The sequence below is a fragment of the Barbus barbus genome, assembly GCF_936440315.1.
Source record: "Barbus barbus genome assembly, chromosome: 14".
Classification (NCBI taxonomy): Eukaryota; Metazoa; Chordata; class Actinopteri; order Cypriniformes; family Cyprinidae; genus Barbus; species Barbus barbus.
Window position 1 is genome coordinate 11,589,049 of NC_136742.1, and position 21,572 is coordinate 11,610,620.

Below are 21,572 nucleotides of genomic sequence, written 5' to 3' on the forward strand. Positions count from 1 at the left end.
TGGTTTTGAAGGGCTTAGCGTCGGACTCCAGATCCTCATTATCTCTGTAACACCAGCGTTCCCTTTCCGCTGTCTCCCCTCTCCTCATACCAGCGTTATTCAGCAGCACCCAGAGATAAGCAAACACACACACACTCATCACCAGTGTTGGACACGTCCCCAGTCGCTAACACCTCATTATGAGCTCTGTTTGTGTATTGTCATTTAAGTTGTGTGTGCATTCCCTGAGGGAGTGATTAAACAGGGCAGGGCTTTTGTTTTAGGCCTTTGTGTTTATAATTGTTTGACGGCCGTGAATAACCTGAACTCTGTGCCTTTAAATCGTATTGGTCATAGGATGGGTCTGTTCCAAAACTGACATAGGTAGCATTGGAACCCCGATTTGAAACACTCTACATAGACAGCAACCCATTTAGGCCACACAAATAGCACTGGAAGGTTTGAAAGGGTTGATTACAGTAAATGGCTAAGCTAACAGTTTGATATTTAGTTTGAACCCCCCCAAAAAGTGTAAACGCTGTGACTCTGTGGTGCTATGAAAACATTGTTCTGTTTGTTTGAGCGTCAAAACAGTAACACTGGCTCAACCAATCGTGTGAGTTTGGGGTGGGGTTATCTATTTGTCTGACCAATAGCAGGTTAGGAAATTTGAGAAACAGTTCTGGGTTTCACAAGTAAAAACTCCATTCATTTTTCTCTGTAGATAAATTCGTTTTTAACCATAACTCTTAAAGACTGTGGCTGTAAGGTTATTAATTGACAGTATATGCTTTTGTAAACTGTCAGCCTGTTTTCTTTTCTTTTTTCCCAACTACTTTTAAAATAATCATGTTTAACTGATAAAGCTTTAAAGACAAAACTGCTGTGATCTCCGAGGTTGTTAATCGATTTGTAAATCTATAACATATAATAATTAGTGATTTACCTTGTACCAGGTTGGCTTGGAAAATTGGAAAAATAATAATAATTAAAAAAAATGAAATTGAAAAAAATGCATCCAGAACCATTGCCACTGAAAAAGTAGGTGGCCACTAATGTACTTTATTAGAGAATGCAATGCATTCTGGCAGGCCTTCTCTGAGAAAAATACATGAGCTGATGCTTTGTCCAGAATGTTGTACCTTGAAAGGCAACATAACAGTGAACAGCCTTTACATGAAGAGCATTGTCTTAAAATGCTAATAACGAAGTAGGCAGCTCATTAGGTTTTGGAACAGTGTCCTCTTTCTGACTTCGGTAGCGCAAAGGTCTTGAAATGTGATGCTCAGTGTATCATCACCATGGTAACAGTGTCATTATCAGTGCACCGGCGTGACCTCAGAGATCGTAGGGCCACTGTGATGATTTGAATGAAAGAAAAGGAATGAATGGAAGCCACAAAAGGAAGCAATCTGAAACATGCTGCTCTGATGAAGCGTCGCCGTATGGTGCCACGTGTATTATTGAGCGCGAGTTCTTACGTGGGCGAATGACCTGCAGATTATGGGTCATTATGAAGGAACGCGGCTCGTGTGCTGCGATAACACAGGACACCAGCTCGCGGCAAATATTCCATTCTGTGAACTAGTTAGAGGAAGGCTGGCATTGAATAGGCACACAAATAATTAATCTTTCAAGGATTTTCTATGCTTCCAATTTTAAACTGCCCAGAAGGAATGGAAACGCAGTTATGTGCTGAAGATTTTGCATCTAAAACCCAGAAAAGCACTTGAAAGATTAAAGTCTGCAGTTGGTGGGACTGTTTCATTTTGTATTACAAGCAGCATTCTTGGAAAACAAGCAATTTATTCGCTGGGAAGCCGGAAATTTTCTTTCAAGTTACATTATGAATTAAATGGAATTTCTTTTTATGTAAAATAAGTGTATCTAAAATCAAAAAGCTAAAAAGTGTGAGCCGTTGTTGATGAAAACAGAGATGGAGATACAACAAAAAGATGAAGGATAATCCAGCACAGGGAATTAAATCAATCAGTGATTTATTCTATTTTTTATTTTTTTCATTCATTCAATTCATTCCAGCGTGCAAACCAATCTACTAAAATCAACTGAATGCTGCTAGGAAAATAGAAGCTATGCTACTTTTAAAAAGCTAAGCTACTCCCTTGTTAAAGAAGTAATGTACTTAAATGTATTGAATGTGCACTTTTAGTGTACTTCAAATTTGAAAAATTATTTTAAAAAACTGTATTTGCAGATAATATAATATTAACTAAATAAAAGACCACTATGTAAAGAGAGTACACTTTCATGACTGTCTCCCAGTACTTACAGTACACTGTCCAATTTTTTTAGGAGATCCTAAACTTTTTGTTGTATAAACTTAAAACCCCAAGTTGAGAAAGCTAAAAAAATCTGCTGAAGGTGGTTGCCTTAAAATTTTAATTTGGCTCAACTTTTTTTTTTTTTTACAGTGAAGAGATAATTAAAAAAAATTATTTAAAATATATTTTAAAGAAGTACACATATTTTGATGTGCTGACTAATACTTTATTATTTTAACAGTAGTGGTATGTGATATTTGAAGTAAATATTTAAATTATAACTTCATTACAGTTGTGTAATTACAAAAATATGTAAATACCTAACATACAAATTTCAATAGAAAATACAATAAAGTAAATTTTAGTTTACCATAAATGCTTGTCTGTACATTTGACAGTACATAACTATTTGCCAATAAAGGAATTATGAAATATACATTTAATTACTACCTACTTAAGTTCAACTAATTACATTTCTTATAGATTTAAATTTCAGAATGCAGTTTAATTTGCTGTAATTGTATGTAACATGCAATTGACCCTTCCCAGGGAGTTTGATTGACAAGCGATCTGACCAATTACAATGCCAAATCCACCATCTTGTCCAACAAACAAATCAGACAGGAGAGTAGATTAACTTTGGTCGACTTAAACTTAAAAATGGTGTGTATTGACTTTTTTCTGCAATTTGAAAAAATAAAATGCCTTCTGATGTTCATTCATGTTTATTTTGTGCTTTAAGTAAACATGAAAAGACGATTGGTTCACGTGCTGCTTCAACTGAGGCACTACATTGATCTGTCACGACATGTTAAAGAGCAACAAAACGGTATTTATTGTTTGAATTTCTTAAAAAAAGACAATATATGAAAGGTAAGACTTTTGTTTCATACCCAAAGTAACCTGCTCTGTCTTGTCCGTCGGTGCATTGTCAGTTTTCTCTTTGCTCTGCGATGTATTTTTCACTGCAGCAGAAGATGATGTGTACTCTGAGAGCGGCATGGCTTTTCGGACATAGCAACAGTAACTAGTAGTAGGGAGGTGGGTTTTTAGAGAAGGGTCAATTAAGTGTCCGGATATATTACATTCAGGATATTCTTTCTGTAATAAATGCTCTTTTTTAAAAGTATACTGCTCTTTATTTTCACAAGGGCTGTCACACCTCTGAAAATGTAAATGTAAAATCATCCCGTTAAGTGTGAAGTTCCGCGTGGGCACATGACATGATTAGTTTGATAATGAAAGCTGCCCATTAACCTCATTCAAAAGTTTTTAACAAAGGAACCCTCCTTCTCAAAGTTTGTTTAACACGTCACTGACAACACTTCATATTTCAGCAGGGAAAATAGCACCTCGCAGTCAGACGGGTTGTCATAAGATGTCATCCACTGTTGCAGCTCTCAAGTTAACTGCTGGGCCCATGTGGGTGCGTCTCTCCTTCTTCCCGTGCGTGCGGCGTGTGTATTGTGTTAGTGATGTTTTAATGACTCTAGATGAAGTGGGTGGTGAGGGGAAGATTGCCACTTGCAGCAGATTTCAGCAGATGATTGCTCTTCAGCGGCAGGAGGCTGACACTAGTGCCGAGACCCCGGTGTTTCAGCCATCAGCCTGGAGGACGACTAGCTCCGAGCTTTTGACCTATTTTCTGTCCTCCGATCCCCTCTCTGGGTTAATGTCCTCCTTCGTTTAAATGTCCAGTTGGTGTTTGAAGGCCATTTCTGAAGGTCTTTGTAGCTGTGCTTGGATTTGAAAGTTTAAATTGGTGTTTGGATGTGACTTTGTAGCTTTTTTGGTGCACAGCTGGATTCAGTTGACCGTAAAGTTTGGTTGGTTTAATTGGTGTCAGTTGCAAAACTCAGGCAGGCACCAAAGGGAGGCATGGAGTTTGAAGTCAAATAACAAAAATCAATGTCTAAACATAACTTTTTTGCTGTCACACTTGAGGTTTTGGACACACCTGGGTTCCAGCTGACCATAAAGTTCAGTTTGTTTCATTTATGTTGCAAAACTAATCAAGCTCGAAAAAAAAGGGGGGGGGGGGGGGAGTTTAAACGTAAATGATTGAAATAAAATCAAATAAAATACATTTGTAAGCAAAAATAAAATTGAAAAATTAAGATAAAAAACATAAACAGTAAGATAACATAAAATAAAATAAAGAAAAATAGAATAAAATAAATAAAAAATGTAAGCTCAACTAAAATTAAACAATTAAGATAGAAAACAATAAAGATAAAATAAATTTTAAACAGTAAGATGAAATAAAATATAAAATAAATTAAAAATGAAAAATGTAACAAAATAAAATAAATAAATGTGGTTATTTGTAAGAAAATAAAAGGAGAAAAACTACTAAATTACTTAACTGTATGATTGGAAGTCTCACCTTTCAGTTTACATAGCCAGTTGCTTTCAATTTTTTTCTTATTTATATTTTAATATTTTTTATTTTAGCATGATTTGAGTTGAGAAAAAAATGCTATTATTTTCTGATTTTATTACTGTATTTTGTTGTCCATTTCTTTAACAGGCTTTCCTTATTCAAGTACATACGAGCTATACTTATATGGCTGTTACATACAAAGAAAACAACAGCCTGGTTGTGTTTCCAAGATGGCCACCAAGCAATCTGACTTGCTTGTGTAGTGTAGAGTTACTCACATTTGCGTTTTATTTTTTAAGCATTTTTGTGCTGTAATTCAGGCTGTCCAAATGTCTGATATGAGAGCTAAGCTCCATCTTCTCATCAAGCTGTATATGCAGCTCTAAAGGTCCTCTGGTTTTTATCCACAGGTTCTTCAGCATCACCATGCAGTTCATGAGATTTCCTACATTGCGAAGGATATCACGGACCATCGAGCCTTTGGTTATGTATGTGGGAAAGAGGGAAACCATCGGTTTGTGGCCATCAAAACGGCTCAGTCTGTAAGTACTCACACCTGAAAATCAGACTGTGTTTGTGCGTGTTGTATGTACAGTACATATCTACAAGTGTATTTCAGAACTGCGAGTATATTTGCTACTATGACAGATTCTGCTCTTCTGGAGAGGCTTGATCTCTGTGTCTGACTTGAGTCTGTTTCTGTCTTTGGTTCTGCTGCTGCTGTTCTTTGTTGTTGCATTGCTCTAGTCTGCAGTGATGCAGTTGCTCAATCGATTTCCATACCAGGTCGATGAGTATCTGCTGTTCTCTCTCTCCCCCATCCATCGCTCTCTTGCTCTGAATTACAAGTGACCCAGCAAACACATAAAAATAAAGGAATGATAGCACACTCCTGCACTCGTGCTCCGTCCCATCTGAAAACTTTTCACTCACTTTTTTATTTTTTTTGCCTCTCTTCTCCTCTTTCTTCTCTTTCTGCACTTAAAGCTGCAGTCCGTAAGTTTTGCCTCTTTGTCGCCATCTCTGTTGAAAACCTGGTATTGCAGCCAGGTGCGGAATTATCTTCATTACGTGGGCTGTAATCTGGCACGGCTTCAGCGCGGATGAATCTAGTTTTGAGGTGAATGTGTAGCTGTCAATCACCACACCGCTGTGAATCAAACACTTAGTAATCACAGATTCTACGTCTTGGTATATATGACCCAAATCAGAATTTTCACTGTATATTGCCATCTGAACAAGTAAGTAACAAGTCTGCCACATTTGTTCTGCCCAAAAAAAGCATTATAATAAATCGTGCTACCAATGGTAATTAAATCTAACGATCGGTTAGTTCACATCTAACCGTGCAAATTATTATTCTTGTTATACTTTATTCTCAAATTATTAATGTTAACAACATCAGCATTGCGTGACTATGGGTATAGTGTGTATTAACGTGTAGATTTCTATTTCTGTACAGTCTAATCTAATTGTCATGCTATTCGAATTCATATTAAGAATTATTTTAGCCCCAAAAACAAACTATGCTCCCTTCGAGCTGGTTGTCACACGTGTTTCATAAACACATAATCCTTTCTGGATTACAATCCGCCATCAAAATGATACATTTAATTATTCTGGCTGCTGTGAAAAAAGGCTATAAATGAGCCGGCACCTGCAGCATCCGCACTTGCCTACTAGCCCGGGAAAGCGTCTTTATGTTTACAGACGTGACGTAATGACGCAGTGCCATGCTCGAATTTCCCGTGAAAACCTACCCGTACCACTCAAATTAGAAAACATTATTGGAAACTAACCGTTGTGAATCGGGCTAAAGTAAAGCGATAGTTTTGAACACTGGCTCAAATATTGATTTCAGATCATTTTTAACCAAAAAAAGTTACGGACTGCAGCTTTAAGTACTATTGCAATATTGTGGTATGGTGTTAGATACAAATGCCATGGTGCTTTTGGGTGTTTCTTGAAACTTCGTACACATTTTATGTTCCAGGGGTTTATTTTAATTCAAATAAACAGATAGAATATTTTATTGCAACGTGACTTGGATTAGCAACAACATAGACAACAACTAGGGGCTAAATGATCCAGAAGACAATCATTGACGCCCTCCACAATAGTGCAACCATTGTTGTGTCATTAGTCACCTGCTGAAGATCACCTGCTGAATATGGCGGCGGCAGCGTCAGCGTGGAACAACTGTGGGACAGAGTTTTGCCTAATCGATCAGAGAGACCTTGAGTTACGCTCAATTGAGGATGAACTTTCAGTTCTAGAGTCACAAATACAGGGGCTACTTGAGAAACACTCACAGTTATGCGAACAGAAAACTATGCTGGAAACTTCTCAAGTTAAGGACACTTCACGAGAACATCGTTCTGAAGCACCGTCAACATCTACACCGGGGATTTTCATTCATGAGAGGAATATACCTCGGATAAAGACGGTTGAAGCTTGTTTTACACCTGCTCCATCGTATAATGGACCTTGGCTTTACCAACGGAGAAAATCTCATTTTAGAGCCAGAACATCGGCCACGTTGACCCAGAAGTTAGATCTCTCAATCAGCAATCGATTTGAGCCACTCAGTTCGTCAAGAACCCCAAAGTCATCGCCACCCTTTTCCCCCTCTTTATGTTCTTCACCTGGTAAGACATTTATTATTGGCGACTCCATCATCCGACATCTGAAAATTAAGACTAATCATATTGAGGTGCAAAAACAATGTTTTCCAGGAGCTCGGGTGCTTGATATTGCTGCCCAAATCCCAGCTGTTTTAAATCGCACCAAAAAAATTGACACAGTTATACTGCATGCTGGCATGAATAATATTCGATCTAGACAATCAGAAATTTTAAAAAAGGACTTCACTGAACTAGTGGAAGTTGTGCGCAATGTATCACCTGCAACAAGGATTTTAATCTCAGGACCACTACCAACGTATAGAAGAGGAAATGAATACTTCAGCAGACTCTTTGCGTTCAACAGCTGGCTAGACTCGTTTTGCAAGAAGAAAAAGTTGACTTTTATTAATAACTGGGATCTCTTTTGGGAGAGAGCGCGATTTTATCGTTCTGATGGTATACATCCAAGTAGGACTGGAGTACACTTCTTGTCGAGACATATTGAAACTGTATTGTATAATCTGTGACAAGTTTGTAGCACCCCTGTAAGTAATGATATGTTCAATCTTTTGAAATTAGAACAGGGATGCAAACAGATTAGTAACAAACAGATAAATAACATTGAGGTTGTTGTCTCCTCTAGGAACAATAATAGTAGACGAAATAATCATCGGAGAAAATCTAATTTGGTATTGATAGAGAGAAATGATTTAAATATCACTCCACCTTGTTTGCAAAATGAAGGACAATTAAACATGGCACTTTTTAACATTAGATCAATTACTGGGAAAACATTTTTCGTCCATGATATTTTATTTGAGAAAAACTTACATTTTATGTTTTTAACGGAAACCTGGCTTGATCAAAATGGGGCTATATCTCTTATTGAAGCATGCCCAACCACCTATACATTCTTGCAAAAGGTTCGCTGTGGCAAGAAGGGTGGTGGGATAGCTGCTATATTTATGCAGACATTGGCTTGTAAAGAGATTGTTTTTGATTATTTTACTACTTTTGAATATTTGGCAATAGAAATAATAGAAAGTAAATGTCTAGTTGTGATAGTATATCGACCTCCTAAGCAAAATCCTGATTTTATTCTTGAATTCTTTGAATTTTTAACCTTGTGTGTTACTAGCTATGATAAAATATTAATTGTGGGTGATTTTAATATTCATGTTGATAACAAAAGTGATCGTAAAGCAGTGGAGTTTGTAGAGGTATTGCATTCTTTTAGTTTCACGCAACACGTTAATGAACCTACACATAATAAAGAGCATACGCTTGACCTTATAATTTCATATGGTGTTAATGTTAACGTAAATGAAATAACTGATTTAGCAATTTCTGATCATTTTTGTTTATTTTTTGATTGTAAAATTAACATTCCATTCCATCCCGAAGAAAAAATAATTAGAAAGTTTTTTTAATGCATCAACATCGGAGTCTTTTATTACTGAGATTCGACAAGCGCCTCTGTCTTTGAGGGATTTGCCTAATGTACATGATAAAGTTGATAGTTTTAATGCCTTGTTAAAATCAACTCTCGATATAGTAGCTCCAGAAAAGATAAAAAAAAGGTCGGTGTTGAAGAATATGCCATGGAAAAATGATCGTATTTGTCATCTTAAAAGGAAATGCCGAAAATCAGAACGTCTGTGGAGAAAAACTAAATTAGTTGTTCATCAGGAGATTTTGCTTTCTAATATTTCCGAATACACAACAACTGTACGTTCTGAAAGACAAATTTTTTATTCAAAAATAATTAACGAAAATAGCAATAATCCTAGAAAACTTTTCTCTACCATAGATTGTCTTTTAAATAATAAGCCTGTAAATTGTTTTGATCAGCCCTCCCTAATTATGTGTGAAGATTTTGCTATATTTTTTAACGACAAGATAACACAGATTAGAATTGATATTGCTCATACTGATCAATCTTTTGTGGATGAATTGGGAAGTTACCCATACCACAAAATGGAAATGTTCAGGACAGTAAATAAAGAGAATCTTTTACAAATTATCTCTCAGTTAAATTCTTCTTCTAGCTGTCTCGACTCTATACCAACAGTTTTTTTTAAAAAAGATTTTGCACAGTTTGATTGACTATGTCTTTGACATAGTAAATAATTCACTGGAGACGGGCATTTGTCCTAATGCTTTTAAAAAAGCGGTTGTGAAACCACTTTTAAAGAAACCTAACATGGATTATTCTCTCTTTAATAACTACAGGCCAATTTCGAATATTTCATTTTTAAGTAAGATTTTAGAAAAAGTTGTACTGCAACAGCTTAATCAATTTTTAGAGGAATATAGTATTCGAGAGAAATATCAGTCAGGTTTCAAACAAGGTCATAACACGGAAACAGCATTATTAAAAGTAGTAAATGATCTGAGATTAAATATAGACAAAGGTAAAGCATCGGTTTTAATTCTCCTGGATCTAAGTGCAGCATTTGACACGGTTGATCATTGTATTTTAATAAACAGATTGGAAAAATGTATAGGTCTTTCAGGTAATGTTTTGAATTGGTTCAAAACATATATTACAGCAAGGACATTTTCAGTGAATATAGGTGATTGTACATCAAAGAATCATGACATTCTCTATGGTGTTCCACAAGGCTCCATCCTTGGGCCAGTTTTATTTTCATTATATATGCTTCCTTTGGGTAGCATAATTCAGAAATACGAAATGAATTACCATTTTTATGCTGATGATATACAATTATATATTTCAGTTGAACCCAGAGACACTGTTGTAATAGAAAGATTGTCTAATTGTCTGTCCAGCATCGTAAAATGGATGAATGCAAATTTTTTAAAACTAAACAAAGATAAAACCGAAATTCTTATTGTGGGTAAAAAACCTGAGCGGGAAAGGATTGAAGCTGAATTGGGTTCCTTAGCTTTACAATCCAAGAAAGAGGTAAAGAACTTGGGTGTCACTTTGGACTGTGATCTGAGTTTTAAGTCCCATATTAATCAAGTTACAAAAATATGTTTTTATCATTTGAGAAATATTGCCAAGATTCGTCCTTTTTTATCTTTTAATGATGCTAAGAAACTAATTCATGTATTTATCTTCTCTCGACTTGATTACTGTAATGCTGTGTATACTGGTCTACCTAAGGGTTCTATGGTTAAGCTGCAATTGATACAAAATGCAGCAGCCAGAGTATTAATGAAATTGAAGAAACGAGAACATATTACACCGGTTTTAATGGAATTACATTGGTTACCTGTGCATCAAAGGATTGACTATAAGATTCTTACATTAGTGTATAAAGCATTGCATAACTTGACACCTTCTTATATTTCTGATTGTTTGTCAAGATATATTCCTAATCGAACGTTACGATCCTCTAGTGCTGGACTTTTAGCATATTATACAGTAAATCTCAAGCGATCTGGCGGTACTTCTTTTAGTCACTATGCTCCAAAAATTTGGAACTGTCTTCCTAATGAAGTGAGAGAGTCAACCAGTATTTATATTTTTAAAAAGCGTGTTAAGACATACCTTTTTACAGTTGCTTATGATCATAATAGTGTGTGAAGTATGTGTATTATATTTGTGTGTATTATATTTACTTATACTTGTTTATATTTTGCTTTTGATGACGTTGTTTTTTTTTTATATTTGTTTTATGCCTGTGAAGCACTTTGAGTTGCATTTTATGTATGAAAAGTGCTATACAAATAAATTACTTACTTACTTACTTAGTATTTTATTTTATTGTATTATTTTATTTTATTTTATTTTATTATTTTATTTTATTACTCAATTTTTGGGTTATTTCCAACACAGTCAACAAACTTACTCCTAATAAAGTATTTTCTAATATTTGTACTGTGTTTAATTTCCAATCAAGCTGTTATTTTGTCAGATTTGCAAAAAGTGTGAAGATATTATTTAATTGTGTCTATCTAGGATACATAAATGGCTATGAACCATTTTATTCAAATGATTACAATGCCATTTCCAACAAGAAATACTATTAAATACAACAGATAAATAATAAAAACTGTGAAAACAGTTTCATTTCACACTCTAATTTGATTGTCTTTCTTCATTTCCTTTCTTGTTAACACTCTTTCTTTCTTTCTTTCTGCTCATATTGCTTTTTATTAGCATGAATCTTCTGTAGCAGGCAGCAAACAAATACCCAAGGCTGATCTTGAGAGCAAACGTTAGCTTCAGATTTTCTTCCATGCATTTATTGAGATATTAGTGACATTTAGACTGTGTTGGGCAGGAGATGCATTTTAAATGCTAACATGGAGCTTTGATGCTAACTACAAAGAGTGAAGTTTGATCTGACCCAGCCCTTTCAAATGGAAAGCACTTTGTTCTGTCACCTCTCATCTGGCAGATTTAAGAGCAAAGGCAGAGGTTAAGAGGTCCTCGTAATGTCTTTTCCAAGATACTTTTGGTCTGAATTGCTTGAAGAAATGTGCAGACAATACAGCGACTCTTCAGAATGGACCCTTATTGAGGAGATCATGTCACTTCTTCCTCTTTGTCTCTATAAATCTGTGTCTCTCTGCCTGTGTTTCTGCATGTATTCCCAGGCTGAGCCTGTGATCCTTGACCTCCGTGACCTTTTCCAGTTGATTTATGAGATTAAGCAGAGGGAGGAAATCGAGAAGAAAGCGCAGAAGGACAAGCAGTGCGAGCAAGCTGTTTATCAGGTAACACACACACGCACAAAACCCTCACACTCACATAAACTCAAAACCCCAAAGAGAATTTACAGTTTCTAATGCTCGGTCATAAATACAACCGCATATACGTCAGTGGGCGAATGAAAATGGTGTAAAAGAAAACAACAACAAGCTCAAAAGGGAATGATGAAATATGCAATATAAAAGGATGAAACTACAGAAAACAAGACATTTCTGTTAGGGCTTATTTATTATTTATCTCAGAGAATAGTGTTCTAGACCTAATGTATAGGCCTAATGTATGGTGAAGGTTTTTTTTTTTTCATTTTACAACTGTTGCTTTTCAGATCGTAAATTAATAAGACCTTTGGTAAAAAAAAAAATATATATATGTGTGTGTATATATACACACACACACACACATATAACAGTAAAGACAAAATTGCTCTGTTGGCTGTGGAGTCAAGACATTTGCAAATATGATTAAAAGATGATTATGAGACAAAACTATAGAATGTCACATTTTATTATTGGGTGATTCAACACATACATGTTTTATCAAATAAAAAGAACAGCACTTTTAGAGTTCATCCCACTCATTGATGTGAGCATAAGTATTGGGACAGTTGAACATCAGGCAGATATAAAAGATTAAAAGCTATTATTTAGTTGCAGATCCCTTGCGCACAATCACAGCAGTGAGTCTGTGACCCATAGACATCACCAGACTCTTGGTCTCATCCTTTGAAATGCTTTTCCCAGCCTTTAATGCAGCCAATTCCAATTGTTGCTTGTTTTGGGGAGTTTCTGCCTTTACTCTCCTCTTCAGCTGGTGAAATTCATGTTCAATCAGATTTAAATCTGGAGATTGACTTGGGCAATCTAAGACTTTCCATTTCTTTGCCCTTATAAATTCCTTGACTCAATTGGCAGGGTGTTTTGGGTCATTGTCCTGATGCAATATGAAGCACTTCCCAAAGAATCTGGTGGCATTTTCTTGAATATTGGTAGGCAAGATGGTTTTGTACCCTTCCAAATTCATTCTGCTACTGTCATCATACATTACGTCATCAGTAAAGTTGAGAGGGCCTGTTCAAGAGACAGCCATGCATGCCCATGCCACGACACCACCTCCACCATGCTTTACAGATGAGGCTGTTTGCTTGGGATCATTGCAGTTCCCTTTTTTTCTCCACATTTTTGCTTTCCCATCACTTAGATAAAGGTTCATCTTTGTCTCATCAGTCCATAAACACAGTTCCAAAACTCTTCTGGCTCACCTTTTTGCTTTTTTGCAAACTCTAATCTTGCCTTTTTATTTTTGGTGCTGGTCAGAGGTTTGCATCTTGCTGTGTAGCATCTGTAATTCTGTGTCAAAGTCTCCTGAGGACAGTAAACTGTCAGAGCATCACCTCAGCTTTCTGGAAGTTGTTGGTGATTTAGGGTTCATTTTCACAGCTTTTATGATTTGTCTGTCATCAACTACTGTTGTTTTCTCAGCCGATCAGGTCATCGCTGGTGGTTTCCAAACTCTTGATTTCTCCATGCCCTTTGTTTTTGCTAGAGCTCTAACTGACTTCCTCTTTTCTTTTAGCATCCAAATTGCTTGCTTTTCTCTCAGAGTCAGCTCCCTCATATTCATCCTGGTTTGTGTGTCATCATCGAATGCAAGATTCGAATTGCTATTTAAATATCCTGTACAACTTTTTTGCACATTCCTCTTTATTACCTCTTTATTACTATTTAAGTCAACAACATACTGACCTGCAAATTTATATTTATATTTATATTTTTTATATTTTATTTTATTTTATTTTATTTTATTTTATTATTTTATCTTTTTCTACTTTTCTTTTTCTCATATTTGTATTCTATATAATTGCACTGTCCTTGGAGCGGACCTGACCTACATTTCACTGCTGGTTATACTCTGTATAATTGTGTATGTGACAAATAAAAAAATGAAGATTCAGAATACAGAAGTAATGGATATAACTGATACGACACATTCCCTGCTTTTAATATCTGAAGAATGAATGCAACAGGACCCAGCTGATCACTTAGAAAGACCTGTGAGGCAACTGTTCCAATACTTATGCTCACATCAGATAGAGGGATGAAACTCTAAAAGTGCTGAACTTCGTAGCTGGTAAAACATCCATGTGTTGAATCACCCAATAATAAAATGTGACATTCTGTAGTTTTGTCTCATATTCATCTTTTAATCATATTTGCAAATGTCTTGACTCCACAGCCAACAGAGCAATTATGTCTTTACTGCTCCAATACTTTTGGACGGCACTGTATATATATATGATATCTGATTTTTATTTTATAAACAGTTACATTTTTATTATCATAGGTATATTATGCAAAATATATGTATAATTAAAAGATTTTATAGTATTTTAAATGATATTATTACTGTTTATGTATATTATATTAGTTTATATTAATGTATGTATTATATTATGTATTTATTAATTTGTGTTTTTGTCTGTATTCATGAAAAAATAAAATATATATATTTTTTCTAAACACTGACCTATGCATATATAGCATAATACATAATAATTATTATAATATAATAATAATAAAATCCCACATCTATTAAAATCTTAAATCTAATTAATACATCACTATTAATATTACATTTGTGTATGTATGTATTAAATAATGAATTAATTTATTTGTGCAGTTGTCTGTATTTGATTTTGTTTTGAAATAATATGATCAATAAACAGTGATTAAATTCAGAACATACATAGTGCATATATATAAATAACATTACTTTAGTTGTACATTTAATAGGTGTTGTAGGACCAGTAACAATGCAACAAATCTTTTCCGATTGCCGAAATTTATTTCAGACAGAAAAACCTAGGCAAAATCGTCCAGTGCGCACCAAGCGCTTGGCAGCTCTTTCCACTTCCTTATTTCTGTCTGTTGAATCTCAGGTGCATATCTGCGGGGTGATTTCCTTCACACTGCTTTTTCAATAGAGACAAAATCACCCCTTTTGGCCTGTGCTGGCTACACTTCTGTTCCTATTTTCACTGTCTGATGTCAAAAATGCTTTTTGCTCTGTTTTTACATGAATGACCAAAAATTGGCTGCTTTTTTTCTCGCCATCATCTTCTCTCCTGTTTCCCTCCATCTCTACTCTCCTTCCTCCAATCACCCCCTCTCTGTGTGATCACTCCTGCAGACCATTTTGGAGGAAGATGTGGAGGATCCCGTATATCAGGTAACGCTTTGAAATAAATCGTTTATCATTATGTCTGCCTGAACGTACGCTGTCAACTTAGTGTGCCTCTCACTGTCACTTTAAACAGGGCTCCCTGCTCAATAATATGCGTTTAATCTCATTTACAGAAATAAATCATTCCACTCCATTTTCTTTGCTCTTCTTTCACTCCTCATGAATTAATAAGACTGGGATTTCATCATTTGGATATAGAAATAAACGGTGAATCATCGCTGTAATGTGTTGTTAACTTTTCCTTTTCATAAATTGGGTGATGCAATAGCGATTCTGGGAGCCTCCTTAATTTTGTACTGAAAACAGACAGCTTTAACACATCTCATCTGGGCTGCGTGTGTGTGTGTGTGTGTTTACATGCATTACATTGCCTTTCCGTATTGTCCGTTGTGCATCATAATGGGAATGAAATAGCCTTGTGGAATATAATGTGTATGATTGGAGTGTATCTTTAAATAGCAAGCCTGGATGTCCATTAGCCATTAGTAGCAGAGAAATGAGAAATGTTGCTTCAAGGCCTAGCAGTTAACTTAAGATTCAATCATTACTAGAAGTAGTGGAGACCTGATAAGCATGATCAATTTGCTGTTAAGAGGGCTAGAGAGGAGAAGAATTAGCCAGTGGCTAACTGTGTAACAAAATGAATTAGCCAATGGCGACAGTAGCGTGTAAATGAGAACGGCTAAGCCATTAGATCTAATGTCACAGAAAATGGAGATGATTCTTCCATTAACATAAATGCGGTCTGGAAAGGACAGGAGTTAGCGATTAGCTTGAATTCTGCTTGACAAAAATCACTCTTGTCAATGCGTTATTGAGGAATATATCGCAGATATAGGTTTAGACATTTCAAAAATAGACTTACAGCTCCGTGGCTAAGCTGGGAAAGTTTTGTTACCCATGCTAAGCTAACTTTAGCATGCCTCATTAATTTCACTTTAATGTTGAATTTTTTTTTTGCAGGTACAAAAACCGGGGCACAGTTATAGAGGAAAACAATTGGGATGATAACAAATTTAAAGCCTATTATATATGCATGACATAGGACAGAAAGAACACATTGTAATTCTTCTCTCTGAAAGGATTCTTATTTGTTATAAAGCTGTAGAGAGTGAATGTTATTCTCTGCACTGAAGTTGTAGTTGCAGTGAAAGATGAACTAAAGCGACCGAAACACTTTGCTAGGCCAGTGCATGTTGCTAAAAGTCAAGATGGTAAGCATGTCACAGCTTCGTTTAGTCCCTCATTGTTGCAAGGGTCACTGCGCTTCTCCTGGGGCCGCTGTTGATTCTGTGTGATCAATCAGTCTTCTTCCTTTTCTCTTTTCTTTTTTCTTTTCACACTCACCTTTTTCCTGTCCCTTTGCCTTTTTATCTTCCTCTGCTGCCGATGTTGTAGTACATTGTATTTGAGGCGGGACACGAGCCCATCCGTGACCAATCAGAGGAGAGCATATATCAGGTACACTACCAAATCATAATAATGTTCTTAAAAATGGTGCCTTTTAACTGATAATCACTTAATCGGACATTTCAATATTAGTGTGCAATTAAAACTATAATGCACATTCACCACTAATAGCAATTTCGCTTTTAAAAAATAAATAAATAAATAAACAGTTCAGAGTAGCAAATGTCTAGATAAAAAAAAATAGTTTTTTTGGGGGGTACTGGAAAATGTGACAGCATTTCTGGAAGTTTTTAAGCTCTAAAATAGGGATTTATAATTTACGAGTTAAAAATATTGATAAAAAATGTTGAAAAGAAGTATGGAAAAGTATGGAAATTGACTAATTAAATCAAAAAGTTAACAAAAAATTAATAAATTACTATAATGTTATAATAATGTTATATTTTATTATATTTCAATATAATATATGCTAATAAAATATATTAATATTGTCAAATTTTTATTTTACCAGTTCTGCCCAAAATGCATTAAACAAGCAAGCAAGTAAACAAACAAACACATAATTAAAACAACAACAAAAAAAGAAATAAAGGATGAATGGATGAATGAATGAATGAAGTTAGAGGTTCACTCTCAAAATTCACTCAAATACTTTTTTTTTTGTAATTACAAAAAGGGATTATGTCATCTACTATTTTAAATTGTGTTAAATTGTGTTTTTCAGATCATTCCCTTGCTTGAAAGGAACCTATACTATAAAAAGTGTAGGTGTAGGATTTACTTGGACACAGAAATTGCTATGAAATTTCACAAAAAAGTAAAAAAAAAAATAATAATTAAAATTCTAGTAACATTGAATTTAACTTCAAATTTAGAGGTAGAAAGACTGAAATAATATTTATAATAGTATAATCTTTGTTTTATTTATTTAGGGAGTTTTGAAATTGGTTGTTGTCCACTATACAATACAATCTATAAATTTGATAAACCTAATATATCAATCATAGACCTATCATTAAAAGCTATCAAGGACCAATTGAGGTTTTGATGCCAAACAGCCAATAGGGAGCCTCTAAATAAACCGCCATTCTTCTTTAGAAGAATCACAGGTTTTGATGGTGCAGCTACTGACAGCTCCACTGTGTAGCTGCCAGAGTCCCACCTGTGAATTAGAACAGAGTGCTACGCCAAGCCACACTAATTCAGCGTGACGGCCCTTTCAAAGATTTACACCCAGCAATGTTTTGTGCTCCAAGCGCCATGACCAAGACAACAGCAGGTGTTGTATCCTCAGGTGCTGCTTTGTTTTGTCACCTGTGGCTTGAGTCAAAAAGAAACACTGCCAAGCAAAACAATAAACACATCAGTGCCCCCAACACTTTGCCAGTCTGTCTCCTCCACAACTTTATACGTATCCGACTTAACGTCACAGTCAGTTTAGGAACTCTTTGAAAGCTTGAAACACCATTAGGGACCAAATTACATCGTCTAACTATCCAAATGTGCGCATGGCTCTCGAGCGCTAACCTGACACTTCACAAACTCCTGCACTTTTTGCTGACATCAGGACAGACATTGGAAACTCGGGAGCATGAAAGAGACATCTGCTTGCTGTCACATCATTAAAAAAAGGATCAGCTAACACCTGATCGCATAACATATCAAACAAAAAAACAGATTGGCCCAGTCAGATCGAATCTGTGTGAACATCACTTCTGATCTTTGCTAACAGCGATGAAATAGGAAAACCTAAATGAACAGAGCAAGATTTGTGTTCTCTAGATGTCCACACTAAAGACTGAAGGTATATAAATAGTATAAATTGAAGCAATGAATTATGGTTATATTGTGGAGCTCCATGGACACCATGAAAATGTCAGGGACTTTTAAAAGCCATGAAAATTCTCTTTGAGTGAAATATAATATATATATATATACAGGTCAGGGTACAATAAAAATAAATAAATAAATAAATAAATATGGAAATGAGGAATTCTCTAATTAAAAATTCACAAATTTAAATACATTTCGAGAACAGAAATCTATACATTGGATGAAGCCAGGTTCGATTTTTATTTTTTATTTTATTTATTTTTTTAAATGTTGTTGAGTTAAAAGGCTTCACAGAGAGGATTTTTGAGCATCTGTTTTTTCTCATTTCATAAATCGTAAAATACTGTCAACAGTCAGAATTTTTTTTTTTACATAAAATGTTACATGAATCAGGCAAGTGTTATATGAACAAACCCCTCAGTAAAAGCTCTCAGAATATAGATTGGAATCAAACCCTAAAGTTTGGTGTATGTAAGTGCTACTGAAGTGGACATTTCTGGCTCAGTTCAGAAGGAAAATAAAAATAAAAAATATTTTGAGGAAATTGCCTTTAAATATGTGTGTTGTAATTGAAATATGCATACGCAAAAAGATAATGTGTAATAATAAGGAACTGAAGCAAAATAGTCCAAAATCTCAAAATTTACCTGTGCCTGAAAATAAAAACGTTTTGCCTGTCTTGCCTTAACTGACTAGAAGGTATAGGGTTAAAAAAAAAAAAATCTAACCTGATAAAACAACACAATACAGCATCTCATAGCTAGATAAGTTTCTTAACCAAAGCTAACAATATGCAGCGAAAGTAACCTTGACCTCCAGTGAGCCCCTTGGATCCCGAGTGGTTTTGGCTCAAAGTTTGAGCCTAAAGCAATGTTTGCATAGCATGACTGAGGGATTGATGCTGAGTGTAGGGAGCTTTCCAAGGTCTGCATTGAGAAATTACTCTGCTGTGAGAGGAAGCAGCAGGTCTCTCCTCTGCCCTTTCTCCAAATGAAAGAGTGGGAATGATTAATCATTGCTGTCACTGTGTGATCTTTGAATAAAATAAATGGAAAGATCACTTCAAGTGTACGATCAAATAAAAACACAGCGGCAATCAGTCTCTCAGCAAGAAGGAAATTAAGAACAATGGCAAATTAGAGAGAGAGAAGACATGGAAATAACAGAGAACGAAAGGATCTGCATCTTTACTAACCGTGTATTGTGAAGATGAAAATTATGCTACCAGATTATATAAATTGAGAAAAAAAAAATTAAATAAAATAAAAACAAAATTTAAAAAAATATTTATCTAAAATATTGATCATAAATAATATTTTTGTTATAAATAAACTATTTATTATAAAGAAATTATTCAAGCTAAATGTATTATTTATTTACTTCTATTTCATTAATTAAAATGCAACGCATTGTACACAGACAATGACTAATTTTGCTCTCCAGGAAGCATAAAATTTGCATTTTGCATTGACCTTGTAAAATCTCCTGCTGAAATCTGAACTAATGGTAACTTGTCATGTTAACTATGCATTTGGCTGGGCTCCCTGTCCACACCAGGTCCCTACCAGCCAACAAAAGGAGGGAGTTTATGACGTCCCAAAGCGACATCCAGTGAGTGGACCTGTGTGTGTTTGTTTATGTGACTCTCCTGTGCCTCTCTCTGGCAAACCTTTCAATACACAAGCATCAAGCATGTCCCTCTCCCTGTCTCGAGTCTTGTGAGGAGTTCAGCAGCACTCATTCCCCAGCTTACAGTAAATCGCATAGACTCTGCACTCTTAATTTTCCTCTGGTGTTTGTGTGTTTTTGGCTGGTTGTGTATATGTTTGTATTTGTTTCTTTATGGCTGTTCATTTTCTTTGTGAAAATCTAGTTTGGGTTTGGGTGGTGGGCATTACGTGATTGGTTGATTTTGCATGATGTACGCTTGTCTTCACCCCATTATAAGGACAGCTGGTGCATTCATGATGGGATAGGAACAGTTCACCCAAAATGAAACTTATTCTAGATGATGTTATTTCTTCCATGGAATACTGGGATTTTAAAGAATGTACTCACTTTTTTTCATGTAATAACAATGACTCAATGAGCCTGAAGATTTCAAGCTTTGAAAACAACATAAATGCACCATAAAATTGTTCATATGATTCACACACAATATATTTTATGTGGCAAACAGACAAAAATTTAAGGCATTATTTACTAAAAGCCCTGAATATTGTATACAAGTCATACACTGAAACAAAAAAATGGTGCAGAATCTATTTTTCCCTCAGAAATTGCTAGTAATTTTCACCAACGATTACAAAGAAACTGCAAGTACCATTTAATTAAATCTTACATTTTGAAGTAGAATAACTGGAATAGTATTTTCTTGCAAAATGAACTTCAATAATCTCAATAATCTCATTTTCATAAGATATGTATATCAAAAAGAACAACTAGAACAGCCTCCGAATATGTATATTTTTCCCATTTGTGTCCCATTGCAGAATTAAAGTCACAGAAGTTTGAAACAACAGGACAGAATTTAAATTTTCGGTGAACTTTTCCTTCAATGTCATACCATGAATGCCCATTAATCATGCATGATCTATAATAAAAGATGAAAAGTCTGTGTAGTTTATATGGGTTGACTGTCAAAGTCATTTAAATGAGAGATGGCAAACATTCTTCTGAATTTTTGACTTGTGCTCTCGCATGGAATTTTGCTCTCTCTCTTTAAATGATGGACGATTCCTTGTCAGGCCTTTTGGGCCCAGCATTTACACTCTGATATGTAAAAATGGCTGATCTTTTCATGTTCTGGCCAGTATCTCTGCTGTCTGTAGCTCTCTTGTGTTATAGCTGCTCTGTTCATTCAGTCTTAGCTCAGCTAAATGCCTAAACCCCCCACAGCCACCACCACAACACATACAACCCTGGCAAAGTCCCTGAAGTTGGTTGAGTCTGTCCTCAGTATTCAGTTGTTTAGGTCTTTTTTCAGACCTGGAAAGCAATGTTTCAGTTGGATTTTCCTCATCTCAGCCCTCATATCACCTTGTGCTACTGTCTGGCATCTCTTCCTCTGGCCTCTTCCATCATGTTTTCAAACACCTACTCACTCTTTTCTCTCTTCCTCGCGCACATGTTCA

At 35.3% G+C, this 21,572-nt stretch overlaps 1 protein-coding gene across 1 annotated transcript in view; it reads left to right on the plus strand.

Moving 5' to 3' along the window:
* LOC306880456 (disabled homolog 1-like) overlaps positions 1–21,572 on the plus strand; it is a gene marked incomplete at its 3' end in the record, with an annotated part of 161,405 nt that overhangs the window by 122,686 nt on the left and 17,147 nt on the right. Inside the window, exons 5-9 of the mRNA XM_079433969.1 lie at positions 5,055–5,186; positions 11,841–11,960; positions 15,142–15,180; positions 16,594–16,656; positions 19,996–20,049. Coding sequence (XP_079290095.1) covers positions 5,055–5,186; positions 11,841–11,960; positions 15,142–15,180; positions 16,594–16,656; positions 19,996–20,049 — 408 coding nt within the window. The remainder of the gene's footprint in view (positions 1–5,054; positions 5,187–11,840; positions 11,961–15,141; positions 15,181–16,593; positions 16,657–19,995; positions 20,050–21,572) is intronic.